This window comes from Hirundo rustica, chromosome 1, assembly GCF_015227805.2.
Source record: "Hirundo rustica isolate bHirRus1 chromosome 1, bHirRus1.pri.v3, whole genome shotgun sequence".
NCBI classification, from domain to species: Eukaryota; Metazoa; Chordata; class Aves; order Passeriformes; family Hirundinidae; genus Hirundo; species Hirundo rustica.
This window is the reverse complement of record NC_053450.1, coordinates 39,859,654-39,887,580: the sequence shown is the minus strand read 5'-3', so window position 1 is coordinate 39,887,580 and position 27,927 is coordinate 39,859,654. Positions and strand designations below refer to the sequence as shown.

Sequence of the window (27,927 nt, the reverse complement as noted above, 5' to 3'; positions counted from 1 at the left end):
TCTCTTCAGGGAGGTGTTGGTCTTAAGAATCTCAACACAGTCAATGTTTTAAAAAATAACACTATATTAAACTACCAGCAGTGCTGGAATTTTTCCTAAGAAATCTTCCAAATCTTCAGTTTAACTTTAGGTTATATTTTCTGGTTGGTGGCTGTCCTTGTAAGGATGGTAGCTGCTCCGTGTTTGCAAGTACAGAACATGAAGTATGCGTGGTATTTTAGGAGCATTGGAAACTGAAATCCACCCCTGGTGAGAATTTTGCTGCATGAGCTCATTTTTCTAACTTTTAAAGCTGGTGCCACATCCATTTACACAATTTAGTTTCTTCATCTCCATAAAAAATTCTTTAAACCAATTCTATGGTCTAGGGCAAATACAAGAAAGTAATATATGGAGATGAAAAGCAGGGCTCCTATAATACTTGAAGAGATACTTAATACAATAACTCTAAATAAATAGTGCTCCTATGCTGAGACTGTTAAAGTGTTAAATACAGCCATTTTTCTTCCACTTCCACTTTACTTTGTTCATTAAGTTGTGTTCATCAGGAGCACCCTCATGCTGTACTGCATCTCGGGAATCTGTTACACTTAGAACTTGATCTGTTGTTTTTCATTTTGGTTTCCTCTTGTTTAAATAAAATCATCAGACATTTAAAATAAGCTATACATGAATAATTAAAACTCCTTTCTTTAGAATCAGCCCTACAGACTCTCAGAATTTGTTGTGTTACGCTGTGAATCTTTCACTCCTGTACTCTGGATCCATCGTCATTCTTTCTTCAGTCAGAACCGAGATCTCCAAAGTAAAGTGAGAAGCAGTGAGAAGAAAACTAAATGCTGTAAAAATAGGTTGAAACAAATCCATTTTCATGGATTTTTGCTCCCAATGTTCAAATAAAAGAGGCTGAAATGAGCTCAGTTAGAATCCTTCCAGAGTGGGAAGATTGCAAAAGTGAACATAAGCAGTAACGTAGCTATCCACACTCTTACTCATGGGACTGACAATGCTTAAAAAACTGGACATTGCTTGTGTCCTGCTATTTTCCAGCTGTCTCCATCTTCCATAATGACCATTTCGGTCCAGAAACAGTTGAATAAATCATAGAGAAGCCCAGGCTTTAGTCAGTTCTGCTTAAGGCAGCATAAAACAGTCATACTCATGACTGTTACTCCACTTGAAACTGTCACTGTCTGTGAAATGCAGATGATAACAAGATGAACCTCATCCCCTACTGAGATAAAAGGGAGAAGTACATAAAATGATCTTCATCAGCCATAATCTGTGCATTAAACAAAATTTAGCTTATTCCAAGAAACAACACAAGATTGTAAAAAGCTCATAAAAAATCTTGGAGAAAACCAGCTCATTTCATCTTCAAGAAATGGGAGTGGGAAATGTGATGTTACTTGTTCAGTAATTAGGCAGTATGTACTGCAGTATCAAGTGTATGTATGTATATGTATATGTATATGTATATGTATATGTATATGTATATGTATATTTGTGCTTGCTGTTGGCATAATTTGATTAACTCCATATTAAAAGAAAAGGTCTTCCAGAGCATGAGTGCACTGGAGGGAAAAAAAAAAGTGTTTTAACAGTCACTGTGCAATGAGCAGTATTTGTTTACCCGATCTCTTTTTGTGACCAAAGCAAGCATGAAGTAGGAAAAAATAATGCTGATCTTTGTGTGGTCTGTAATCCTATTCCTTACTTATCTATATCCATCATTTTTCATGACACTGTTACATGTTTGTGTGAGCACCTGTGACATACAATAATTATTGACTTAGTGTGTAAATGTGCCAAGTTTTTTGGGAACAATTAACCAATTGGCTGAATTCAGACATCTGGAAAAATCAAGCAGCATGGGTGGATCCTGGGTACTGTACTGGTATAATAGTTATTGTATTTTTGGCAACAGTTATTATCTGCATGTTCACAATTGAAAAATATCTATTTCCAAAGACTTCTCTATTATATATGGATGCTGCAGAAGTTAAACTAATACAGTCAATGATTTTTCTTTCTTTTGGGAATCCAACTGCTGTACATGACTTCTCCAAAATTCTGTTAATGAAGTGGCCTTACATGAAATAATTAAATGTCTGTGAAGCATATTCTCTGGTGGGTGTGTTAGACATTAGGATTTTGGTGCAGCTGCTTCTGAAGTCTTGAATTATCCAAATGATTTTCATTCTAGCCTGAGTTTATCTCAGAGATTGCAGGATATTTTCTGCACAACAGGAAAACAGCGATATTATCTCACTTATTCTAGTATATAAAGGAGAAATGGAGTCATTACATGTATATATCCTTTCAATCTTTTTATTGAAGTATCTTTCCACTGAACCTTTTCTTGTTCAGACAAGGAACTTCACTTTTTACTTAGTTAAACAACCTAAGTACATGAAGATAAGTCATACTGACTCCACTCAAAATATTACAGGTATGCTGGGGTCCAAAAAGTGTATTTGCACAGCTCATTTAGAAATGCAATTAAAATTTAGTCCTTGCATCCTCTTTAGGAGTAACTACTTGCTGATAAACTTGGATTTCAATTTATTATTGGAGACAAATTGTAAAATATGAGCTTTGTTAAAATTCGAATTCAAAACGTAAGGCCAAGTTGTCTAACACGTGATTTAATGAAAATGGTCCCATTGCCTAAGGTAAGATTATTTAGTCCTATAAATAGTAGCAATGAGCATAGCATATAGATGTATTGTTTAGCAAGTCAGTCTAGTTTAACTGCTTGCAAACATTTAAAATATGACTAAAGCAAAGATGCTGTGTGTGAAAACATGAACCTTTTGAAAGTTGCAGAGAGTTTTTTCAATAATTTGTCCTGGTAATTGTACCATGAAATATGTATTGATATTATTGCCTGTAACAGTGAAGAAAAATGCTACAAAGTCAATAGAATTACCACTATTGTTGTAGTCACAATGGTATTTTTAAGCTTATTAAGTGCTGGCAGCCTGTCACTTAAGCAAGGTCTATATGAGGTCAATCCCCTTTAGAACTTATACAGGACTAAATTGGTTAATGCATCAGGAGTTTCACAATCAACCAACAAGTTAACTGTGGATGATGATTCAGATGTTTTGCAAAATCTTTTTCTGGGAAGAGGTTGGCATTTGTAGAAGAATTCTCTAACAGACCATCTCTAAGAAGATCACCATACCTGATGTTTGTGGTATCTAGATCTCTTTAGATCAAATTGTGTTTCCTTATTTGTTACCTCTGCAGTTTAGGTTTTATTTATGTCCTAGAGGTGGCTGATGTAAGCCACATCATAATGGAATTTGAATTTCTCTCCATGTCCAAACTCTACTACATCATTACAATTCATAACTCCTGATAATTGCAATTGAATTTTAGAAAAGTAGCAACTAACCCAAAATGAGCAGAATATTTTAGAAAAAAATCCAGAATTTCAGAGTGGTGTCTTTTTCTGAGGATCTCAAAATTTATGAAGAGAGTTTTGCAACATCCCTGTGAGAGACATGTAAATCTTGTCCTTGCTGTATACTGGAAAAAGTGAAGCAAAAAGGGCTTGTGAATTTTGTAATGCTTCTTAGGAAGCCTAAAGCAGACCAGGAATAGAATCTAGCTGCCTAATTTTCAGAGTGATGCTTTAGTCATGGAACTAATCCTTTCCTCTTTGGACATTTATTGCAGGCCTATCAGAATGGCTGTTTCCATATAAAAAAGGAATGTTACTTTTGCAGCTTTAGTGCTGGAACGTCATAGAACAGCTAGACTGTAGTTTTGGTAAGCACGTTGTTTACAAGGGTGACAAAGTCAACTTTGTTCTACAACTTTCTACAGAATGTTCTGACTGTGAAAGTAGATTTCTAAATGCCAGGTTGTGTTCAAGTCACGCAGAAGTTCAAGGCAATTTATTCAACACAGGAAAGAAAGAAGCAACCTCAAGACACTGTTTATGTTGTCAAAAGAATATTGTTACCTCTACTGTGTTATGAGAATATTTTCCTCTGCATTTCACTGGAAGAGCAAATTTGACATACATTTGACGGGATTCCAATTGACAAAAAACAACGTGTTAGCAAGTCAATACCACTGAGAGACTAATGTGAAATCTGATCTGACATCAAGATAAATTGTTCTAAGCCACAAATATGCAACAGGTACTGAAAATAAATTTTTAATTGCATTATACTTCTTTCAGGACATCATATACAATTGATTTCCCCTCTGCCTTTGCCTAATTACCACCTAAGAATAAGCATGACTCTTTCCCCCCAAGGTCACTAATAAACAATTATTCAGAAAAATAATATTATGCAAAAATATTAAGCATATTACTAAGCATATTATCAAATGGGCAGTCTCAATTATTTTTGAGACTTTTCAGACTCAGACATATGCCATTACCTGTAAGTCCAGCATAGTTTATCCTACCAAAAACATCTTTATAGATGAGAATGCTTTATAGTGTTTCTCCCTTTAGCTGAAAGCAAACATATATATTTAACTTGAAACTTTGGGCAAATTCCCCTTTAGCACGTGGTCATAACTTTCTTAATTTGCTTATATCGTAATTGCTTTTAGGGTGTGAATGTTAGGGAATGACAGGAAGTATAGAAAGACACAAGGACATGCATGTTTAGAGATGCTAAACAGGACTTCAACAAATCTAATTGAACTAGTTGCAACTAGATGCATCTCCTGGAGAAACTTCATGGTCTGGACAGAGCTTTCTGCTCTCTACCATTTTTTCTTGAAACTTCATTTGATTAGGTTTGATGGATTGCTCTCTTGCTTATCCAGTAACAGGAAGTCCCTGCATGCTGATAAGGTGATGAATGGGTTTCATAATTTCCCTCACCTTTTTCAAATTACTTCTTCATTTTTCTTTTTTACTTCTTTCCTTCCCTCCACCCCCCCCCCCCCCCCTACATGTGCTTATTTTTGTGATATTTTCTCTAGTTGTACCAGTGGTCTGCCAAAGATCATCTACCATGCGGTTGGCAGGTTGAGGGAAGTGATTCTGTCCCTCTATTCTGCTCTTGTGGGACTCACCTAGAGTGCTGCATCCAGCTCTAGGGCCTCCAGCACAAGAAGGAAATTGATCTACTGGAGCATAGCAGGAGGAGAAGAGCCAGAAGGACATGTTCACAGTCTTTGCATGAGAATTCACCTGGAAACATATCTCCCATCTTAGACCTCCTTCTGAAACAACAACAAAAATAATCCAGTTTAGCATAATATGATAAATCAATATAATTTTATAAGTTCTAACTTCACTGTTGAGCCGACTCAAATGACACATGTTACAACTCATATATATATATATATATATATACACATACACATACACACACACACACAATGTATATGCAGGATTTGCTTTATCAATGTTCCAGTTTGCTTCATAGCCGAATGACAGATTAGATGCTTCAGAAATTGAAAAAGGTTCTTTTATAGAGTTTCCTGGTCCTGACCAAGAATCATGGTAATGATTATTCTGTACAATAATCTGTGATGGCTGTGATGCTTCTCTTTCAACAGGGATTAAGCCAGAGTTTAATCACGGCTGTGAAGGCACAAGGTATCAGTGTTTTATCTACGAAATTGGCCCTTAACACTTCTTCACCACAAACAGCAGCCAGTGCCTACATTTCAGGAGAGCACCACCTTTGTAGTTCACCAATACCATCCTCTACACAGTTTGCAATAAACGTTGAGAGTTCTTATATATATTTTAGATTGATTTTCAAGGAAACCTTAACAATCCCTTGCCCACTGCAGAGGTCTCGGGTTTGCAGCTGGGTGGTATTTATTAGGGCAATTTATCCTATCTTCTGGCTACATTTGTGGCTAGTTTCAGAGTGCTTTCACAGAATCACAGATCCACTTGGTTGGAAGAGAGTCCAACCCAGCCCTAAAACACCTCAAATAAACCATGGCATTGAGTGCCACTTCCAATCTTTTTTTAAACACATCCAGTGATGGTGACTCCACCATCTCCTCGGGCAGACCATTTCAGTACTTTATCACTTTCCATGAAAACTTATTCCTAATATACAACCTATATTTCCCTTGGCACAGCTTGAGACTGTGTCCTCTCGTTCTGTCAGTTGCTGCCTGGAGAAAGAGATCAACCCCTACCTGGCTACAACCACCCTTCGTAAAGATGTAGAGAGTGATAAGGTCACCTCTGAGTCTCCTTTTCTCCAGGCTGAACAACCCCAGCTCCCTCAGTCGTTCTTTATATCTGTTGCTGTAATTCTGCTGTGAGTATTAGTAGCGTATCTCTGAGGTACATGGTTTTGTTGCATTAATGCTATAATTGTATCTTCAGTTGGCACATCTTACTTTAACATACTGTTTTAATATAGCAAAACCTACTAAAATGGTCATAAGTGTTACTCTATTATGACTTTTTACTACGGCGTATGTGTTATGCTCTCGCCCTATGAAACAGAGTTATGCCAGGCTTGCCTCAGGGATGTTTGTTTCCTTTTTGTTTTGATGTGAAATAGTACAAAATTGCTATAATAGTAAAGAAAACTACAATTTTTTGTTCCTTTTTACTTGGAGATTTTTTCCCAATTACCATGACCTTTCAAACAAAACACTAATAAAAAAGTTAAAAAAAAGAAAAGGTTGAAAGTGGTTAACCCTGCTTTTGTGCCTGCCATCAAAATTGCCCAGAATACTTCTGTGACCCAAAATGTAGTGGCTCTGATTTGAAGGCTGCAGTATTCAATGCAACATAGTCATGTTTTATTGTTTAAATTTGCTGCAGTGTGGCATCAGCACTTACAGAAACAGTTTACCCTGACACAAGTGCACATAAAAATAGGAGTCAGTGAGAAAAGGAGCAGACTGATAAGGGATAGGAAGAGTTAACAGGGCTCTTCTGATGGTAACTGCATGGACTTGTATGATTTTGTGTAGCAATGACTGAACTTATTTCTGCTTATTAAAATATTTGTCTAGAAATAGAGATTTACATTACAACACTAGAAAATGGATCTCTTGAAGAGATCTAGAAATAGACTGCATTATCTGAGCCCTTTACTCACTTTAAATAATGAGATACTGAAGTCAGTAAAATTACACTTGCAGACTATGCTATATGTTTTTATTCTTTGTCTCCGGGATACATTGTCTATTAAGGCTTAGTTTTCTGACAAAACAATTACTCTTGGCTAAGTTAGCTGCACATTTGTTTCACATGCCAAGTATAAGAAGGATGGCTAAAGACAATAATGTAATTTGTTATTAAAATTTGGATTTTTTTTTTTTTACATATATAAATTTTTTTTACAGGTTAATCTCATAGATCTTGGGCTGTTACATAAAATCCGCATTGGCCGTGACAACACTGGAAATGATCCCAGATGGTACCTGGAGGAAGTCACATTTGAAAAAGTAGTCCCTCTTTCTGTTGAAGAGATTTGTCTCCCCATAGAGAGCTGGCTTTCCAAAGACAAGGATGAATGTGATACGTGGAGAGAAGTGGCAATAAGGGACCCTGTAGAGGAGCTTTTGCCATGTACGTGCTCAGTATTTTAGATCGTGTGTTCACTAACCATATCCTATGACAGTTGTTCATGTTTCCTCCAGGGCGGCCGGCCCAAAAGCCAGTGTAACCATGAAGCAGTCCCGTCCAGATACTTTCTAGCTCCAGGAGACAGAAGTGATCCTTTAACTCCACTCCCTTCCCAAAATCAGAATAATAGCTGTTGGCCACAGCATCTTACCCTATAAAATGTTTGGTTTCTCAGAGTGCCCATACATCACTGGTAAATACTTCTCTTTAGAGAAAGACATCAGGCAGGAAATCAAGGTATGTAATGTGATGTGATATCCAGTTTCTTTTAGCAAGTTTTAGATCATCCTTTCTTGTCCTGCATAAAACATACTTTACAGGAAATCCATGATCTGGATCATCACACACATGTTTTTCAAATCAGGCTTGAGTCACAGCCGTTCACATAGAAATTGTTAGCTGCAGGGTGACACTTTGGAACTTCAAAGTTTATGACAGCTTTGATGCACTTTGTTCTCTTCAAGTGAAGTGGGAAATAGCCCATCACATAAGGTTATTATTTAAAAAGTCCTGGTCTTTTATAGAGGAATAGGAATTCAGTATAACTACCATGTGTGATTTTTTTTTTTTAAACTAGATTCTCTTTAGATTAATAGAATAACAATGCTACTGATGGCAAATAATGTCTGACAGTGATAGGTCTTGCATAGATAGGTGCTGCCATTTAGCAAACTGGATTCAAACTGATGCATGGAATTTTGCAAGGTGTCAGGGATTCAATATAAAAAAAGATCATAATGATTTAGTGACAATCAAATAATTTCAGAAGAAAATATCACAGAAGAGAAAACCCTTAAGCCAAAAGATTATTATTTTCTGAAAAAAAAAAAAAAAAAAAAAGACTGGTATGTGAATGTTTTATTGCAGAGGTCAGAAGATGCTGAAAAACATGTATGAGCCAGCTCACTTTTCTACTTTACCTTTTTTTTTTTTTTTTTTTTTAATATAGAATAGTTAATAATTTCAATAAGAGATTTCAAAAAATGGGATCAGGATGAACCAGGTTTTATGATTAGTGTCGGGTACCACAGTACCGTATGCCACCCAGAGTGACATATGTCATTTACTGGTGTAATAGAAAAACAGTGCAGAAGCCAATTAAGTTGTACAAACAACCAATTCAGCATCAATAATTCAAATCTGCATTATGGAGTCTGGAAAACCCATCCATAGAAAAGTACTTATATCCTGGTCAGTGCACTCTATTTATATATTTGTATGCGAGAAATCAAGTCAGTTATATCAAATGCAGGAAATATCTTAAATGGCACATTTACTTAGTCTTTAATCATTGTATTACTGCATATATCCTTGTATTTACAGGAACATTATCTTTAATAAAAGATACGTCTCAAGTATGTAAGAATAGATATATTTCCAAAAGAACTTGGAAATTTTTCAAAAATTTAAGTTTTACTAATTAGTTATTGATTTTAGGAACATTTAAGTTGAACATCAATACAAACTCAGCAAGGAGTCCAAAGGATTTGCTATTTATTTTCTCAAGAACAAGCAAATGAAACACTATCCATTTTCATTTCCCATTTAAAAGTTAATTGTTTGCAAGTACTGAGCAAACCACATCAAGTCACTTTCTCCACAGAAGAAACTACATGCTGGTAATTACTTAATGAGGATTTGATATGATTTAGGAGTTTGTATTCTGTACTTTCAATTTAATCTGTTATCTTCTTGTGATGCTAGATTTGCTTAAGTATAAAACTTGTGTGCTGGAAACTTTAAACAAAGCGAACAAATGTAAACTAAGCACAGAAGGCATTGATCTTGTAATTATTTTTCCTAAATGCTTACCTCATTGCTCAGCTTCCCTCAAAGAAGAAAGTAATTTTTCCTTGTTCTTTTCCTCCCTTTCCCCAGCTGAAGTCTTCTATGCAACCAATATGGACCCAAAGCCTTGGAACTGTTTTTTGACTCTTTGGCTTCTTGGCTTTTGGTTTTCTTCTAGCATCTCATCTTAAGATCTGAATTTATTTCCTATGTTAGCTTTTCTTTATCTTCCTCTCTGAACTTGCTTCTTTTCCATTCAAATTTCTCATCTTGGTAACCTCTCGTAATTTTTCTGACTGTCCCTCATCCGCTTCAAAAAATTGTCACTAATCTGGTCTCCTACTCCAAATGTTTCAGTTCTTTCTCAATCCCTCCATCACACCAGTCTCAGCTTCCCTTCCTAACTCATGTTCCTTGTCCCTCCAATGCATGTCTGTCTTTGTCTTCCTTTTTCTCATTTTTTCCACATTGTCAAGGCTTCTGGGTCCACGGCTCCTTTTTCTCTTCCTATGACATCTTACCTTTTGTTTTTCCAGCCCTGGAGATCTAAAAAACGTCACCTGATCTGTCTTTGAAGTTGTCCCTGGATTCAGCATGCTGTTGAACCAGGTCCCTGGAGGTTTCCCCCAACTTGCTTGGTTTTTTACTGTGATTCTTCACTGCAGTATGTGCCCTTTTTTTTTTTTTTTTTTTTTTTTTTTTTTTTTTTTTCCCTAGAAGTTCCAGATACATTTAGTTTACCAAACTTTACAAGTACTGGATTTTTTACTTGTTGCTCTTTTGCTATGGTTTCGTCCCCTAGTTACACTGTGATGCACAAAATAAAGTATTTCAACTATTTTCTAAGTGATAGGTATTGGAAATTAGTAACCATGAGCCGGGTAAATCTTAAAATAAATCACTCATAATGGAAATAAGATAGAAGGCTTCGAATGCTTTTGACTTAGCTTTGTAACGCAGCAGTATTAGGGGAACCAGACCAGAGGTGGCAGGGCAGTATGGCTCGGTGAGGCTGCCACAGCTGCATGGCCCCAGGTCCAGCCAACAGCAAGGCTCAGCAGGTTCCCAGTCAGCACCCACAGAGGGCACAGAGATGTACCACACATCAAGGCCAGCTGCACAGATCATCCAGACACACACACCAGTTGCACAAACACAGTGCCAACAGCCTCATCCTGCTTCCCCTCTGGCTGAGCAGCGCAGATGCCCAACAGTGGGGATATAGGTGTGTAGATGTCTACAAGGTAGATCCAACAGCTGGGCTCACACATTCTGTCTAATCCGCAGTTGCCCCTGGATCCAAGTCTCTCCAGATGCTGGCAACTGGACATATGAGCCCTTAAGGCTGCAGCCCTGCTCCAGCTTCTGGTACAGGCCATTTCCCTCATGCCCACCCCAGCAGGTCTCACCCCTAAAGTCGCCCATACTTCAGGGTGTCTCTGGCAGCTGAGCAGGACTCCATGTGGTCTTGCACTCAGAGACATGGATCTCTGACCCCTGGTCCTACTCCGCTCACTGACAGTTTTATTCTCTTCAGTCTCTCCAGTTGCTGCCACGCAGGACTCGAAGTCCAGATGCTCGTTCTTACACTCTCTACCCACACGTGCACACACACAGAAAACAGATATGATCTATTTTCTAACACCACTTCCTCCCCAGGTCACAGAGATCCATCTATTTCCCTTCCTTTAGTTCCTCTCCTAAATGCCTTATAAGTCCTCTGTGATCACAGTGTTCTTCTCCTCTGCCCTATATTGCATCTGACACCCTTGGCCATCAAACCTCATAAGTATGATAGATACTCCAAACAGTCTCGTCGTGGTGGGTTTCACTCCCAGACTGAGTCTCCTGGGACAGCCCTGCAGGGGCTGGAAGAGTGTTGCCTGTCTCTAAGGGTTCCCACCTGCCCTTGTGCACCTGTGATGGTGGAGATGGGCTGATGGTTCCTGTGATGGGCCTGGGAGAAGCCAGAGCAGGGTGTTATCTGCGCTGCACCTTGCCTGCATTCCTTTGTATATGTGCAGAGTTTTATCACAGATCCTTACATCTTCAGGTATGGCTGAATTTTTGTTCTAGAAGGGCACTTGGTGCAAGAAATATTGAATTTTCTTACTGCTGTGTTTATGTGAACATAAATGTCAAATGAGTATATAAATGGGTAAATGTGTCCTGTTCTTGTTCACATATTCAAAGGAATAACTGCACTGAAATGAGATAAAAGACAAATACTGAGACTGAGGCAGGAAAAATTGCAGCTCCGAAGATTTTGTATGCTTTTCTACTTGGAGAAGTGTGCAGGCAAATACAGAAAGGTTAGAAGGTGGCCACTGACTGAAATAGTGCAAAAGGTGACCAAAGCAAATAGTAATAACACAAGTATTATCTCTACAAAATTTTTATCCCTGTTTTAGCACTCAGGAGGCACCAGCTATGTAAGTAAATAGTCAAAGTTCTTTATTGTAAAGTTCATTAGCACGTGGTGTTTTTTTTTTCAAAGTTGATAATTTTCTTGCATATCATGAAGAATATGTATTTTTTAGACTATTGCTCCAAATTATACTAGTGGAGATTAGAGAGCAGTTAGTGGAGATCAGAGTGAAAACTATAATTCTAACGGAAATGTTCAAACCTGATATTGTTCTTTCACTTGTGTCTTCTAAATTAATATATACACCCCTTCTGAGGAAGATAGTTCCTCTTAACCAGTATCTACCCTTAAGAATTTGTTCTCTTTTAGTTTTAACACTGCACTAAACTGTATCTTTTCCCATCTGTCATGGCAAAATGACCAAACACCCTCTGTGAAACCCAAGTAGTAAACACGAAGTGATAGCACCAGAGATTCAACCTTGCTGCTTGACAGATTGAGCCAAAATGAATGACCATTTCATTCAAGCGGGCATGTCATATGGAAAAAAGGCAGAACCTGGAGCAATGCTGTGCAATACTGTTCTGGGATCTTGGTATGCCAGCATAAAGACAGGACTGAATAGAAACTGTTGGACAATTTTAATGTTGTGTGTCATTTACCGTTTCTCCAGGTTTTGTGCTCTTTGGCCCATTAGTCTGTTTACACTGGCAGCCTGGTGGGAGTGGATTTGCTCAGTGAAGCACTCAGCGCTAAAATCCCACTTAGTTAAGTGTTCGATGTCCCCTTTGTGGGAGTCTAGAGGGAAGTGCTTCGTGCTTGTTCTAGTCTGCTCCCATAGACTGACTGCCAGTGTGCATCAGGATTGTTGTCATTGTGTTCCTGGAATGTTCTGGCATAGTTCCATCCAAAAAGAACCCAGTTCTTTGCTCTAAAACAACTCCATGCTGCACACTAGAAAGAAGGAAGTAGAGCCAACCAGGGGATTCAGTGGTGTTGTAAGCAAACCAGTGTCATTAGGCACAGACAGCTGTGGATCTTCAATTCCTTTCCTCTTATCTAGAATTCTCAAATATTGACTGTACTTTTAGTAGAATTACTTTGAAAAGAGCTGACAATTAACACAGCAGTTTGTACCGAGTCAGCAGAAAGAGATCACTGTTTCTGCCATGAAAATTTTAATTTTCATATTCTCAACAATAAATTCTTCTTTAATTCTAGGTTTGTTATCTTCTTCCAAAACTTATCAAAATATTAACTTCGTCTTTAGTGCAAAGCAACTGGAGATGTTTATTGCTTATATGTTCCAAAGGGAATTGTTGTAAGTCATTGAGTTCTGTACATTACTTTTTCAAAAGGAATTGATAATTATATACTGTGCTTGTAAAACTGGGACCAAACTATCTCTTGTCACTAGTGAAGGCTCAGGAATATAAAAATTTTCTTTATTGGAAACCTTGATTCAGGTGCCCAGAATGGGAAATATGGAAAAAATTGTTCTCTAACTTGTGTTCTATTGCCCTTAGTAAGCCTTTAGGTTGCCTCTTCTTCGTAGCCAGGAAAACTTCCTTTCTCTCTCTCTTTTGTCCAAGGTAGTTCATTTTTAATGTTATCAATAGATGCCAGAATCTGGAGTTGAGATTTAAAAAACTCCTGAAGCGTCATGAAAATATCTCAAGAGATAGCATTTTTATAGACTGAGCACCTAGAAATTTGGTATTAGTACACTTGACTGCTCATATGACTCCATAGTATTTTTTATATATTTGGTTCTGTCATTTTTTAGCAGTTATACTGCTTTAAGGTCTGCCTTTTAGAAACTCTTCACCTCTGTCTGAGAACACTTTAGTTCCTTTTTTCGTCTGTTTCATCCATGCACCCATGTTGCAGATTTTTCTTTTTGGTTTCTAGAGCTGATCTAAGGTTACCCTGTGAGCAATTTGAAGATTTCAATCACTTATTTTCTGAAAGGTAATTTTCTTTTTTTACTGAGTGCTAGCTGAGACTTTTCCCCCTGCTATTCTCTATTAATTAATCCTCTTATATCCTTTATCAAAGTTACTGTGTTTTCCAAGACATTTTTTCTATTACTTTGATGTGCTTCCCTTTGGAGAGATGCCTAGATGTGAGTCTCACAGGTCCCTCTCAATGCTGGAACACTGTTTCCCAATTTCTGTAGAGTGGCTGGTTTAATGAAATAATTTCAAGTTTTTCTGTCTTTTTTTTGTTGATTTTAGTTTTTTTTGCCTATGGGTTTACCTCTCTCTGAGTGTTTTGTCACCCCAGTTTACAGCTGGTGTAGTTTCACTGAATCAGTATATAGTAAAATGAAATTACTACTACAGAACAGAGGATCAGGCCATACAGGTCTAATTTGCAGAGTTTTGGGATGGCTTTTTCTTCCTGCTGTGAGGGAGGTCTCTGTTGCAGATGGGCCTGCAGCGGGGGCCTTAGAACAAGTTGGTTACTCAGAAAAAAGTAAAACCACAGTCTTAGAGGCTGAACACATTATCTAGGATCATTTTACTCTCTGCACAACAAACTGTGTTTTGTGAACAATATACAGAAAACTGTAAGTTTTTCAGGAAAAATGTCACATATGGTGAGACTTTTTATCTCAGCAGTACATTCAATGGGTAGGTTTGTTCTCCAGATTTGGTTGTATTGTCCCATCAAACAATTAGTGTTCTTTATTTTTTTCTGTTACAGAATGGCACTGTTGCCCTTGTTCTTAGTTTTAAGCAATCTTAACTCAGGAACCACTAGCAAGAGCATCTTTTGTAGATGTTCTGCAATCTAAAGGAATTGCTTGATAAAATCTGAAAAATATGAATCCTCTCTGGCTGGTCTGTGCCTAGGTTTTCATTTGCATGGGAAGGGTTGAAATGTCCACAATCTATTTAGTGAATGTTTATTTGGATGTGCATTGTGGCATTTCACCACAGTGGCCATATTCACCGTGTTCTAATTAGGCATGTATGTTTCGGACAATATTTTCCTTGCTTCATTTTTTGTGTGATTCCTATGAAATTCTAATGAAATGCATAGAGTATAATGCACATATACCCTAGTTAAGGAGTATAAACCTTCCTTTTATTATCCTAATATAATAACTTGTATTGTAGTAGCCTATATGGGTAGAAAAATTTAGAGCACAAACTGGTCTTTTTTGTTAAGAATGTTCCCGTATAAATAATGCAGATTGTGTAGCTTAAGTAAATGTCAGACCTAACATTTTACAGATGGTGAGGGATGTATAGACGCAAGAAACTATGGAAAATATTTTCTTTTTTTTTTTGCATTTCAAGATGTGCATGCTGTCTGCTTCAGACTGATTTCTTTAGGCTGGTAGAAAAAGAAAGCTCTATTTAATGATTAGATCATTATCATCTTCTGGTTACCACAGAGATGTGCAGTGCTACAAAAAGCACTGTAATTTATTTATCTGTTAATATCTTTGTGTTGTGTTATAACTACCTCTTGTTCTCTTCTTGTGAAAGAGACTTGTTGGTATTTTTATTTTGTAAATATTTATTGTTAAACGGTTTCTTTAAAAAAAAAGCCTAGAATACGCTTTAAAATTGTGCTTAGAGTTACTGAATTTTTTTATTTTTGGTCATGGAAATTACTTGTAGTTGTAAGTAATACAGATACCAGTCTTTCTATATAAACATAGAAACATAACATAAGCTGTTTATACCCTTTCCTTTCCTCCCACTTACATTTTGCATTTTCAAAACTAAGAATGTAAGTATGAGTGTAAAAGTGTGGAGGAGACTTCGCATCAATAAGTTCCTTCTTTTACTACCTACAGCATCTTGTTTCATGGGTAGTACAGCCCTGTTATTAAAATTTCTGGTCAGAGATTATTATAATTCTTAGCTTTTTTTTTTGGAAATGTAACCCCTCTCCTTCCACACTCCTAAAGATTTTGCCTCTTCATGATCAGTTTGCTTTGCTTCACATTTTCTATCACAGTTTGCTGCCACCCATTATCCTCTGCCCTTTGGCCAGCTATGATTATGTTAGCAGTTATGATATAAAATGTAATTTGGATATATAGCCCAATTATGCAAATTATCAGGTCAATTTATCTTTGCTACTTGTTATTCATATCTACAATTTGTTTTAGCATGAATTTTAATGCTAAAATCCTTGAAACTAATTTTTATAAGGCTCTGCCAAAATTTTGAAGTGTTTGTCTTACTGAGATCAATTATATGCCATGGGCAGGGTTGGTACAGTAATGCGCGGATGTGAGAGCTGCAATGAATGCTTGGAATTACAGAAAATAATAAAATTGGTCAAGGAACACCACTCCTATTTAGCTGTAATAGTGATAAAGATCCCAGTTGTAATAGTGATAAAGAGTTGGAGACACAGTTTTAAGATAATTTTACACAGATTAAAAGAAATACCCTAATTTGGTTAAGCAAAGAGTATATCCGTCAACATTTTAACACATGTGGGGCTAATTTTCTCCTCAAGTATTTGTAGTATTATTTTAGCACTTGTTTAGCTTCTCCCCTGGGAATCAGGGGTAGCTGTTTTTCAGTGATGGTGGACAACATGATGTCTGAGTTTTATAAACTGACTTAGGAACCAGTGAATAAAAAAGTTATGGAAATGTCAATTCCAGTAGCTATTTGGTGGTTTAAGGGTAACAGTATTTTAACTAGTTATTGTAGAGTATTGTCCAGTTTCAAGCATTCTATTATATTCTGTTTTCAACTTCGTTTCTTCTTAAAAGGAACTAATTATGTTTGGTAGGACTTCTTTTACCATTCTTCACTCCCAAGAACTGTTCACATTACACATAAATGAAAAAGTAATGTTTCCTGTGATCTACTGCCATTAAAATACAAACAGGAATTATTATTTTTTTTAAGCTGAAGAGAGAAAAACTGAGAGGAATCATAATAGAATAAGATCACTGCAAAGATTTTTTTTAAAAACAAATTTGCACATCTAGATAGTTATAAAAATTATTTTAGTGTGGCATAGAACATATTAATACAGTAATTTTAAATTATATGGCAGAATTCTTTGAATGTGTATATATTTTTTGTGCATAAGACTTTGGTCTAGACTATAAGGAGAGGCATTAAAAAGTTGTAAATATATTTTAACTGAGAGCTGGTTTTGGATGTTCTGTCATTCACTAATGACAGATGTAGAAGCTTTCAAAAGCAAGATGACTGTTCATTTTTTATAGGTGTGGGAGTTGTTAATCTGCTTGCCCACCTTTTTATGTGGGGTGAAAATCTAAAACCTCTTGGATTTGTGATTGTTATTCCTCTTTTAAGATGAAATTAAGGTTAACAACCCAGATAATTGTTTTGCATAAACCTGGAGGCTGAAAATGCTTTGGTAGTGAAAAGTAGCTATTACTTCAGATATAGTTAGGTGGTCTCCAGATAAATTGCAAAGATAGCCTTTGTCAATTAGCAATGCATAGCAATGCTCAGAATAATGTGGTTTTCTTAAGCTTGGTGTTTTAATATTTTTGTGAAGAGAATTAAAATATTTGAACCTAGAAGTGACAAATTCATGGCCAGCTGTTGTTACTTGCAAACCTGAAAATCAGTAGAGTTTTCTGGCAAAATTTGGATGAGGAAACTTTAGAATCTTGTGCAAGCAACAAGGATAATCTCAAGTTTTTTCCTTCTTGTAGTGTTGGTATATGAGGTCCATGTATACACATGTGGTAAACTTGGTGTTGAAACAGATTCCAATGTTTGTATCAGCCTCATTGGGACAAGAGGAGTACTGGCAAAAGGAAGCTCCATAGATCTAAGAATGATAATGTTAAGTTTCAACATGGACAGGTGAAGTAAAAACAATGCTGCTTTTAGTAAATAGGAATAAATTATGTCTAGAAAACTTTCATCGAGAAATATAAATATCTTTTTATTTACAGGGTTTATTCAAACACTGACCTTTTTTTTAATTCAAAACTGCTTACATAATTGTGTCATATGGATAATTTTTTTCTGCTTGATCAACTCTTTACTGAGAGCTTGAGATATTAGAATTTGGGTATTTTGGTTAGTTGTATTACACATATAAATAAAATGGTAACAATAGCATTTTTGTTGTCCTGAACAAATCACTCTGAATTCTAGAATCAAGTTCTACGTCTGTGTTCCTAAGTATGTTTTCCAATCTTGGTGATGCATATAGGGCTAGAAAATATAACATAGACACAACCAAATAATTGAAACTGGTCATTGTGTCATGCCAGAGGTATCAGAGCTGTCTCTGTGGAGTAATTTTCAGGTGTTATTCACTCTAGAAAGCTTTAAAGGATCCTCACTGTTTGACCAAGATGAATATAAAACAAATATATTCATTTTGGAGGAAAAAAAAAATAGTGAAATAGTTTGACTCTATACTGTTAGAGTCAATAGCTATGTTTAAGACCTTCATAATTTTCCTTGTATGGTTCCACAGATGGATATATTCTGCATAAGGGCTGTCTCACTAGGAGACTTGGAGAAAGTTCTGATCAGCCATGATGGAGCTGGTCCAGGTAGGATTTAATCTCCTTGAGACCAGTCCGATTTTCAAGTCCTTTTTAAACCCAATGCACTTGTTTGTGTTGCATCCTTCATAGAAAATGTGACAGAAGGTCTTACAGTGATAAAAAGGCTTCCTGCAGGTTGGTCCCTGTAGTGGGATAATGAAAAACGGTGGTAATGGACAGGAAAAAGGACATGAGTTTAATGTCATATATGGCTATTCCACTCTTTGTTTTCAGGATTATTTACAAGAAAACACTATTTATTTGCATGTAGAAAACTCTCAAAAATGTGGTTCACATTGGTAAGACAATCTTTCACTGGACAAACAGTGAAAACACTCCAGGAAGGAGTTAAAGATATTCAGTAGCTGATTTGCTACCTGACAAAATTTGAGTAGCTATAACACAATGTCCTTGCTGCTTTGGGCAATTGTAGAATTGAGTATATATTTGATTTGTGAAAGTCAATGTGGAGCTGTTCCAGCGAGTGAGATTGCATTGCAGCTTGTAGGCTTTTCAGAAAAAAAGAAAGACTGTGGTAATGAGATGAATTTTGGGTACAGGCCCTCGAAGAAGTGCCTATCTCCCTGGAACAAGAGAAAGCTAGCATTTAAAAGCACCAAAGATGTAAATACTGCAAATATGCTTGCAGATTAATACCTAGGTGTCGGGGGCTCCTTTTTAGGAGCTTAAATTCCCCGGCATTCAGGTGGTCTTAGAGTTCTGGCCCTCTGCAAAGCTCTGTGCCAAACGCAGGAAAAGACGGAGTCTTCAAGGTTACATGCTTCGTTTATTAGTTCTTATCTTACAATTTTCTCAGTGTCCAAAAGATGTTTGCCGCGGTTCGGACATCTGGTGACTCCCCCCGTCTCTGGGCTGTCCTTATCTTTTATACTAATTGCCACGTATTCTTTATTTACTATTTCTTACCAATGTCTATCACTATTACTAAAAAGGTCATCTTTACTCTGACCCAATCCTCACTAACTACTTTGTGCCAACGTCACTGCAGAAATGGAGTGAGGGAACAAGAAGGAAGAAGAAAGAGACAACTCCCTAAATTCTCCATCTTGCCCCATTCACGTCAATGCCAAGAATCCCAAACTCACTGCTTTTTCACCCTGTGATATTCTAAACTACTATTTTTACACTCTTGTGGCCTGCAATGCTTCCTGCAGTGCAAGAAGCCTCTCCCATGGACTGAAATCAAATCCAGTGTCTCTCTGAGCTCTGGGCTCTGGGCTGGGGTCCCAGACCCCCCTGCCCAGGTCCCTGACCCTCCAGGGCAACCAAAGGAATGCCCTGGACTCCAACACCTAGGAAGAAGCTAAGTGAAGAGCAGGATTTTTAGGCAGTTCAGGGCTCCACTGATAACATTATAAAAGCCAGTTTACCTTATTCTGTTCTGAAATAGCCACAAGCAACGCCCATCTTGCTGTCTGTACTGCCTAAGGCTCTGAGCAGGCTTGTGACTATTACAGAAATACCCATAACAGTGCAGCCTTGGAATGGCGTGTAATATTGTTTCCTGTATCTGTAGTTCCATAGAGTTTGCTGCCTTCAGCAGTATGGTTGATTGCACACCTGAGAGTTTCACTTTGTAGTAACCCAAAACAACACCAAAGGCACTGCGGTGGAGCCCACCTTCCCTCTATTCCCTGCTGCACCATACCATGCTCTCTTCCCTCATATCTCCTTTAATAGGCAGCACAGATCCTCAGGATCAGCATTACAAATCTGTAACCCAATTCAGCTATCTAGGATGTTTTTTTGACATTGGAGTTCAAATCTGTGGGTTTGTCCTGTCTAAGCAGGACAATGGATCGAATTCTATCTGTTAAAAAATGTATGCCTTGGTAATTCAGAAAGCTGTTCATTGTACTCAGCACAGACAGATCTCACAGATACCTTTTGAACTGTATCCAAGACTAGCCCCACATAAACTTAGCCTGAGGCAGCTGAGGGGTTGATAACTGGAAAAGGATGGTGGCTCAGGAGAGACTCAGCCTTTTGGGGGTTGAGGAGGAGCACGGAGGGTTCCTTCAGAGGTGAGGTACCCCTTTTTCTCATTACTTGCCTGAGTGAGAAGGCAGGAAGGTCTTTAGTCTTGATTTGGAGTTTGTCTTGAAAGGATCCTAGAACATATGTTTTCATTGGGGCTCCTGGGCTGCAGGGCACTGTTCTACTCCCACAGCTACTGTCAATGACGAAAGTAAAGGACTTTTGTCCTAGAGAACAGGGTTTGCCCTTCCGGTGTGACAGAAACTGATGCCTTCTAGGGCCTTCCAGACTCAGATGACACCAGGGAGGCAAAGCATAAGGAGAAATAGAACGATCGTGCGCTTCTGACCAAGACATGCCATGTGTTGTGTTGCTGCAATATATTGACAGGCAATGGTGTGAATTGGGCAAGATCTTGTAAGCAATATGACAAGTTGTGAGTGGTGCAGGTACAGTGAGAACAGGATATTTGAGAAGGGTGTCACAGCACAACCAGAACAGTCACCAGGATGGTCACTGGAAGTGATCTAAAAGATCAGCATGGATGTGCCAGTGGTTACTGCAGTTAGAGAAAAGATGAATTCAGTAGCCCAGCAGAAGTGAAACTGCACAGCCCCATGCCTGCTGGTCTCACAGCAGCAAGGCTGAGTGTGTGTTCCCCATCGGCATGCACACAAACACATTTACAAAACACGTGTGTGCACAAAGCTGCACATACCAACACAGACAGGAACTCAGCATGCACATAAACAGTACAAGTGTCCTTTCTCTGTTACCCTCTGCAGCTGACCAGAACAACAGTCCATCTGTGTCAGATATAAAAAATAGGTACAGGATGGATGCATAAGGCCTCCAGTAACTAGCCTCGGGCAGTCAGTTCTTCTGGTTTCTGGCTCTGGATTCTTGGATCCACAGTTTTGCCTGTTACCAGCACCAAGATATACAAAGCCCCTCCAAGACTGCAGCCCTACTCCCTTTGCACATGAGAGCACAAGTTTTAAAGATTAATTAATATTTTTATATCTGAAATAAGGAGTTCACTCACAGAGGACCAAAATTTTCATACAGATCTTGATTACTGGCATAAATGGATTTATCCCAGTATCCTTGTGCCTGATTACAGGGAATCAAAAGATGTAGGGTGGGATGTGGATGGTGTTGACAGTTCAGTGCTGTATGCACACATTTGGCTCCAAGGGAAAAAAACCCACCCCACTTAAAATTAAAACAGCCAAAGTCAGAGAAGAATTGCATCTCTTAGGAGAGACAGAAAATAATAATGCTTTCATTCTGTTAATATATCTTATTTATTTAGATGAGATCTGTCTTAATATGATCTGTATTTCTGCCAGAAAAAGATAATCTAGACTTTTTTTCTTAAAATTTATTTTTTAAAAAAGTATGATTTCACACAATAAACTTTTGTCATTTCAACACAGGCAGTGGATGGCTCCTGGATAAGATTGTCATCAAACATAAAGAAGGAGAGGAAGCTCAGGAGGTTGTGTTTCCTTGTAATAGGTGTGTCATTCATGGAGAAAAAGAATTTGTTACCTGCCAGTAATGTAATGAAAAAATTTTAGAGCAGATATGTGCACACAACCTAGATGTTTGAGTAATGCCCCACAGTCTTTCAACACACAAGTGGTGCAAAATTTTGCAGCTGAAGACAAGGAAAGATTTCCTATATTGCCATGTAAGGGAGTCAGAGCCTAATGCAGAGAATCCCCAAACCAAATGTTGCATAAGAGGAAAGGTGAGTTGATTTTTTTTTTAAAAAATCTATATTATACAGAAACCATGTGAAATTAAATAAGGTTTCAGTTCTGAATCTTTTTAGAAGTATTGTGTGTAAAGATCTGAAATTACATAATTACCATCATGGAAACATGGTGGGATGACTTGCACAGCTGCAGCGCTGCCATGGATGACTATAAACTCTTCAGCAGGGAGAGGCAAGGTAGGAGAGGAGGTGGGGTAGCCCTGTATGTCAGGGCATTTCTTGATTGCCTAGGGTTTGATGATGGTGATGATAGAGTTGAATGTTCATAGGCAAGAATCGGGGGGAAGGCCAGCAGGGCCAGTGATGTGGTAGAAGGGTCTAGGTCTGTTACAGAGCAGCCAAACAGGAGGAAGAGGCAGACAAAATGTAATATGAGCAGCTGGAAGAAGTCTCACAGTCGCCAACTGTTGTTCTCGTGAGGGACTACAAATACAATACAGGAGAGGAGAAGGAATTTAGGAAGTTCCTGGAACTCATGGAAGAGAACATCCTGACACATTTGGTTAGGTAGCAGAGCAGGGAAGATACTCACCGGATGAAGGAAAGGCTGACCCACTTAACACACCCTTCCTCTCAGTCTTCAACAGAAATACCAGCTCTCTTCATGGCCAACCCCCTGAGCTAGAAGGAAGGAGTGGGAAGCAGAATGAACCACACAATCCAAGTGGAAATGGTCAGTGGCCTGCTGCAGGACTTAGACATATACGAGTCTATTGGGCTGGATGAGATCCACACAAGGGCACTGAAGGGAGGGGCACTTGGGTCAAAACAGCCCTATGCAGTGCTACAGACTTGGGGATGAGTGGCTGGAAAGCTCTTTGATGGAAAAGAATCTGGGAGCGCTGCTCAGCAGCTGGCTGAACACAAGCCAGTGTGTGCCCAGGTGGCCAAGGCGGCCAGTGACAACCTGGCTTGGATCAGCAATAGTATGGCCAGCAGGACCAAGGCAGCGATTGTCCCCTGTACTTAGCACTGGTGAGGCTGCATCTATGTCCAGTTTTTGTCAAAAATTGCTTTCTACTTTTAGAAACTGCTAATGACCTTTTGTTGCTTAGGATGGAATGAGGAGATAGGTCTCAAAAGTTAATCAAGCTATTTATTGCAACAAGAGTTGAAGTACAATGGAGTTTAGACTTCATGCATAGGAGATTTATTCATAGAGTTTTGTTACATACAAGAAATGAAATGTGTTATGAAACCTTGGGTTTAAACAACTACATCAACAATAGAATAGAAGCTGCTTGTGAGCACGTATTTATTTATTTTTGTATAAGTGATGTTGAAAACTGGGAAATATTATGCGAACAAGGGAGTTCAACTGAAGGAGTATGAGAGTATGTTTGCAGTGAAATGATATTGCAGAAAAGCTCCTTAAATTCATTGGTACAAAAGAAAATTAAAGAACAGAAGTTCAGTTTGTTGCTGGACATCTGCAAAAGTTTTAGGAACTTCCAGACCTGCAGGTTTTATATATAATTTTAAGTACAATGACTGTAACTAACTGCAGGTTTTATAACTCCCTCACATGTACAGCTGAGTCTCTGAACCAATAAATAATTAGTATTTCACATAATGTACTCCATATAGTACTACCTCACTTCATACAGCTACCATGAAAATTATTCTTTGCCTGGAGCAAATTGAACCAAATTCTTCTGTGAATAAGACCAACGGTGCTGAAGATATAAAAGAAAATCTGATCTTGGAAGTAGTTTCAAGGTGTAATTTGATAAAAACTGTATTAAAAATGCTATTTGAGACAAAAGATAATGATCAGATGATACATATATACTATGCTAATAGTTTTTATTAACCTTTTTTTTTTTTTTTTTTTTTTGCAATGAAAGATGGTTAGACGAATATCAAGACGATGGGAAAACAGAGAGGGAGCTAACTGCCAATAGTGAGTATTTTGTTAAAGAAAATTTATTATAGCACTACAATATATACTTAATGCCTAGTTACTGAAGAGCCCTTCCAGATAAGACCATAACATAAGAAAAAAGGGATAATAAAGCTAGCTCACAATTATTTTTCCTGTTCATATTTTAGAGGATGGCAGTTCAATGAAAGCATTCCTTAAAGGATAGAGCTGTTTTCCAGCCATTGTTTTCTATACCGTAGTTTTTGCTGTTTGAATTTAAATCAACATTGCGAGAAATACATGAGCAAGTGGCCTCATTTGTATGTGTGTTTCCTTGTATATCAACTGTGAGAGAAAATGACAAATTGGCTGGCAGTAGTCTATGGAAAGGACTAGACTTCTATGAGCAATTGAGAAAAACCATAAAACATTTCTAGTTTACTTCTTATTTCTGCTATTCTGTCCTGAAATCAGCCAGGAATTGGAATTCCTCAGAGAAGAGATTCAAGTGTTGTTTTGTTTAACCCAGTGTCACTGTCATTTAATACCTGGGGACATGTCCCCTAGCAAACATCAGCAAGTTAAAAAATGTGTTGTGAAGTGTCAGTGGAAACATTTTCAGGTCAAAATTCCAAAGTAGCCAGAAATAATGCAAGGTTAAACTCCAAATCCTCCAGTGACGTTAAAGTGCATCCAGTTGGCTAGACCTGCTTGAATTAATAAAAAGACATTAATAAAAAACTCCCCACCCAGCTTCCTGTTTTCATATCTACAAAGACAGTCTCATCCCTGTAACGCACTTGTTGCCATCTCCATGTTCCTTCCTGACCAGAAAAAAGAAACAGACTGACACATGTATTTTTTTGTGAACACTTAACTGTAAATGGCTATTCTGTGCAACTGTCTGGGAATTTCATGGGAGAAACTAAACTAATAAAAGCAGAGTTTTCTTTTGTCTCTTGCTTTCTGTAGGATGAGTCCTAGTCTCTCAATCTAGTTCCAGTTTCAGTGAAAATTTAATCATTTGCATTGAATCAAACAGTTTAGCCAACAGCTTTATCATTCCACAAAAACATGACTTTGACAAGAGGAGAATGATGAACTTGGGTAAGTAAAGGCTTTCTCACAGAGAAAGTTGAATTTCACAAGTGACTTGGAATTGGATTCTGCTTTCTGCTAAGTGCACAGTTCTGAGAGACAACAATAATATCTGTTTCACCTTATGTTCAGAAAATAGACTATATTTTACTACAAATTCAAAATTTTTTCCAGCACAATTTCATTCTTCATTATGTTATAGTAAGCTGCCACATATGCACAGGCTGCTCATTGCCTGTGAGTGTCAAGAGTGATCAGACTCAATACATATTTGTTATGAGGAGAAAGGAGTGGCTTTTGAAATGTCATCTGTCAAGATGCCCAGGAGGACCAAGACACTGTTGAGATCAGAGCTTCTGAAAAAAGAGGTTATAAAAGAGAAGAACATTTTTAAGAAGTTATCTGTCAGTTTTCTATATGACAGCTTAGCTTGAGCTGCTCTTCAGCCCTCTTTGTTTTACCCATGGGCTCATTCCAGTGAGGAATTGAGATAGGTTAGAGATGGGACTTTTATGCCTTATGTGAAAAAGATGATGATCAGGACGGATTTTTCACAGTTTAATTTGTGTTTTCATACCAGTGATCTCACAGACCTTGCATGATTGAGCTTTGTGTGAGGGTAACAATCACAAGAGGTTTGGAAAGATATCCTGTAGTCAGTTCTGTGTCATTCTATCGTGTTTCAGTGCCAGTGTCAGAGCTGGTAAGAGAACATTCCGGAGATGCAGAGTCCTGGGAGAAAAAAATAGTCCCCTTAGATTCTCCCAGCAAGTGTAGCAGTGAAGATTTTATATGGTGAAATAGTGATAAGCAGTTCCCTTCAGAGTGGAGGAGAAAACTTTCCATGTAACATATATTTACTGAATAAGAGGCAAGTGGAAGTTCTGATGTTAGGGAGCCAATGTTTTAGGCACTCATGTGGTCATATTCTGTCTGAGCTGCACTCTGCGAATGGGCTTCAGGGAAAGTTATGAAAAGCTGATTGGTGTAATTCAGCGTTTGCTGATTTCCAGGGTAAGATCAATGTGTTTTGGTCAGGTTTAAAGCATCAGTTACAGAACAAATTACTTTATAAGTCACTCTGAAGGTGAGAAATCTCATTCACTCTGGATGAAGCAAGTAACCTGTTCAATCGCCTAGCCAAAGAGGAAACTTTGAAAGTCATCATTGCTAGGTAGTTTACTTGAAGGCCCTTTGTCCTTTTTCAGCCCGGCTGGCATTTTGCCAGCTCTAATGAAGTGAAAATCCAAGATACCTGTGACTGTTGCTGCTGTCTTTGGATTCTGCCAAAATGCAGTCTGCCCATATCAAGTTTTCTCAGTAACCTTTGTACATTTGTACATTTGTACATTACAGAGAGGCTCTGGTAAATCAGGCATAGGGATAGATTTATTTGTATGCCTCTGATTCCTCCTTGTATATTTGATGCAAGGTAAATAGAGGAAATGTATTGCCCTGGTGGAGAAGGAAGATAGGTGCTCTCAGCTCTTGAATGAAGTTCATTTGAGGGATTTGAAGTTGATTTGAATGGGACTTTATATTAGTCTCTAAAAGTTTCCCACATGGTAGGGATATTTTACTACTTCTTCCTTCTCTTTTCTCTATTTATTTTCCTTTTCTGCCTCCAAATAGACAAAGTATTGTAATAGCACATAGGAAAGTATTTTCTCTCAAAGCAGGAGACAAGACACTGTGTGTTTCAGTGATATCCTCGCTGCAGTCAGCTAAAAGGAGATGGCTTCCTGTAATGTGATGCCTGTAGGGTGTCCTGAGGTTTTGTGGGCTTTTGTGGGTGGTAAATAAACTGTGGTTTGGTAGCAGAGTTTGGTTAATAGATATTTCTTGGCTGGCTGTTCTTCTGCTGTGCAAGGTTTTTGGTATTAAGGCATACAGGAAATTCATATGAAAAGAAAAAAACATTCAGTAAATTCTGCCATGACTAATTTTGTTTTGGAATTATTCCCTACCTTGCAAGTACTTGATAATGGACTAAAAATAATCACAGGATTCCCAAATTTAAAAGGGAATGGACCTCTTTCTAAAAAGCAACAACAATGCGTTTCCATTGCCAGATGGAGGCGGAAATCCCTAAGAAAAAGAATTAAGCAGACTGATTGCTCTGCCTCAAGGCAACACAAATTTCTACAGTCTTCAGGAGATAAGCAACCAACTCCTACATCTTGCAAAGTGTGAATGTCATTCTATGTCTTAAGACCAAAAAACACCAGAGTGAAATTGTGTATTGTAAAAATCGTTTTGGAAATTCTTTAAAAATACATAAATGGCACGTATTTTAAAAAACCCGGAAAATAAACCTTCCCTTTTCAGCTTTCTGAATTATATTATTAAATGCTGACTTCAGGTTTTGCCATGCCCAGATTTCTATGTACAGAAGTCATCACAAGTTTGATTTTCACAGTTTTATTGAAGGAACTTTCAGGTTCCAGACGAGTGGTTAAAAGAATTTCTGGCATGAAATTGTTATGACTGATCCTATTTAATTTCTGAAAGTCAGGAAATTATCCCTAATTCTAACGTATATTTGGATAAATCTCTGTAATGAGAATCAGATTCTTGGTTGTATGATTACAGAAAAGAGAGTATTCTAGACTTTTTTTTTCCAGAATTTTTTTTCCCCTTCTATTCATTTTATTGCTTCCCACATTGATGTATCAGAGAAAATGGCTATAACTTTACACATAAGCTTTAAAAGTACAATAACACACTAACACACCAATCAGTCTAAAAGAAAGTTATCACAGATCAGTGACATCAGGGGAAAAGTCTTTTTTAATGTGGCTACACATATGAAACATTAAAATGACCTATTGAAGCCTAGCTATCTCATTTCCACAACTTCACTCCTGAAGAGATATAGAAATCACTGAACACAATAAATACTTGGCATCAG

At 37.8% G+C, this 27,927-nt stretch overlaps 1 protein-coding gene across 1 annotated transcript in view; it reads left to right on the top strand.

The window, feature by feature from the left end:
- Positions 1–27,927, top strand: part of LOC120759734 (lipoxygenase homology domain-containing protein 1) — a 134,373-nt gene that overhangs the window by 26,974 nt on the left and 79,472 nt on the right. Inside the window, 7 exon segments of the mRNA XM_058419974.1 lie at positions 7,309–7,534; positions 17,422–17,511; positions 17,514–17,575; positions 18,201–18,279; positions 21,711–21,792; positions 23,902–23,957; positions 24,107–24,140. Of these exon segments, the coding sequence (XP_058275957.1) occupies positions 7,309–7,534; positions 17,422–17,511; positions 17,514–17,575; positions 18,201–18,279; positions 21,711–21,792; positions 23,902–23,957; positions 24,107–24,140 (629 nt within the window).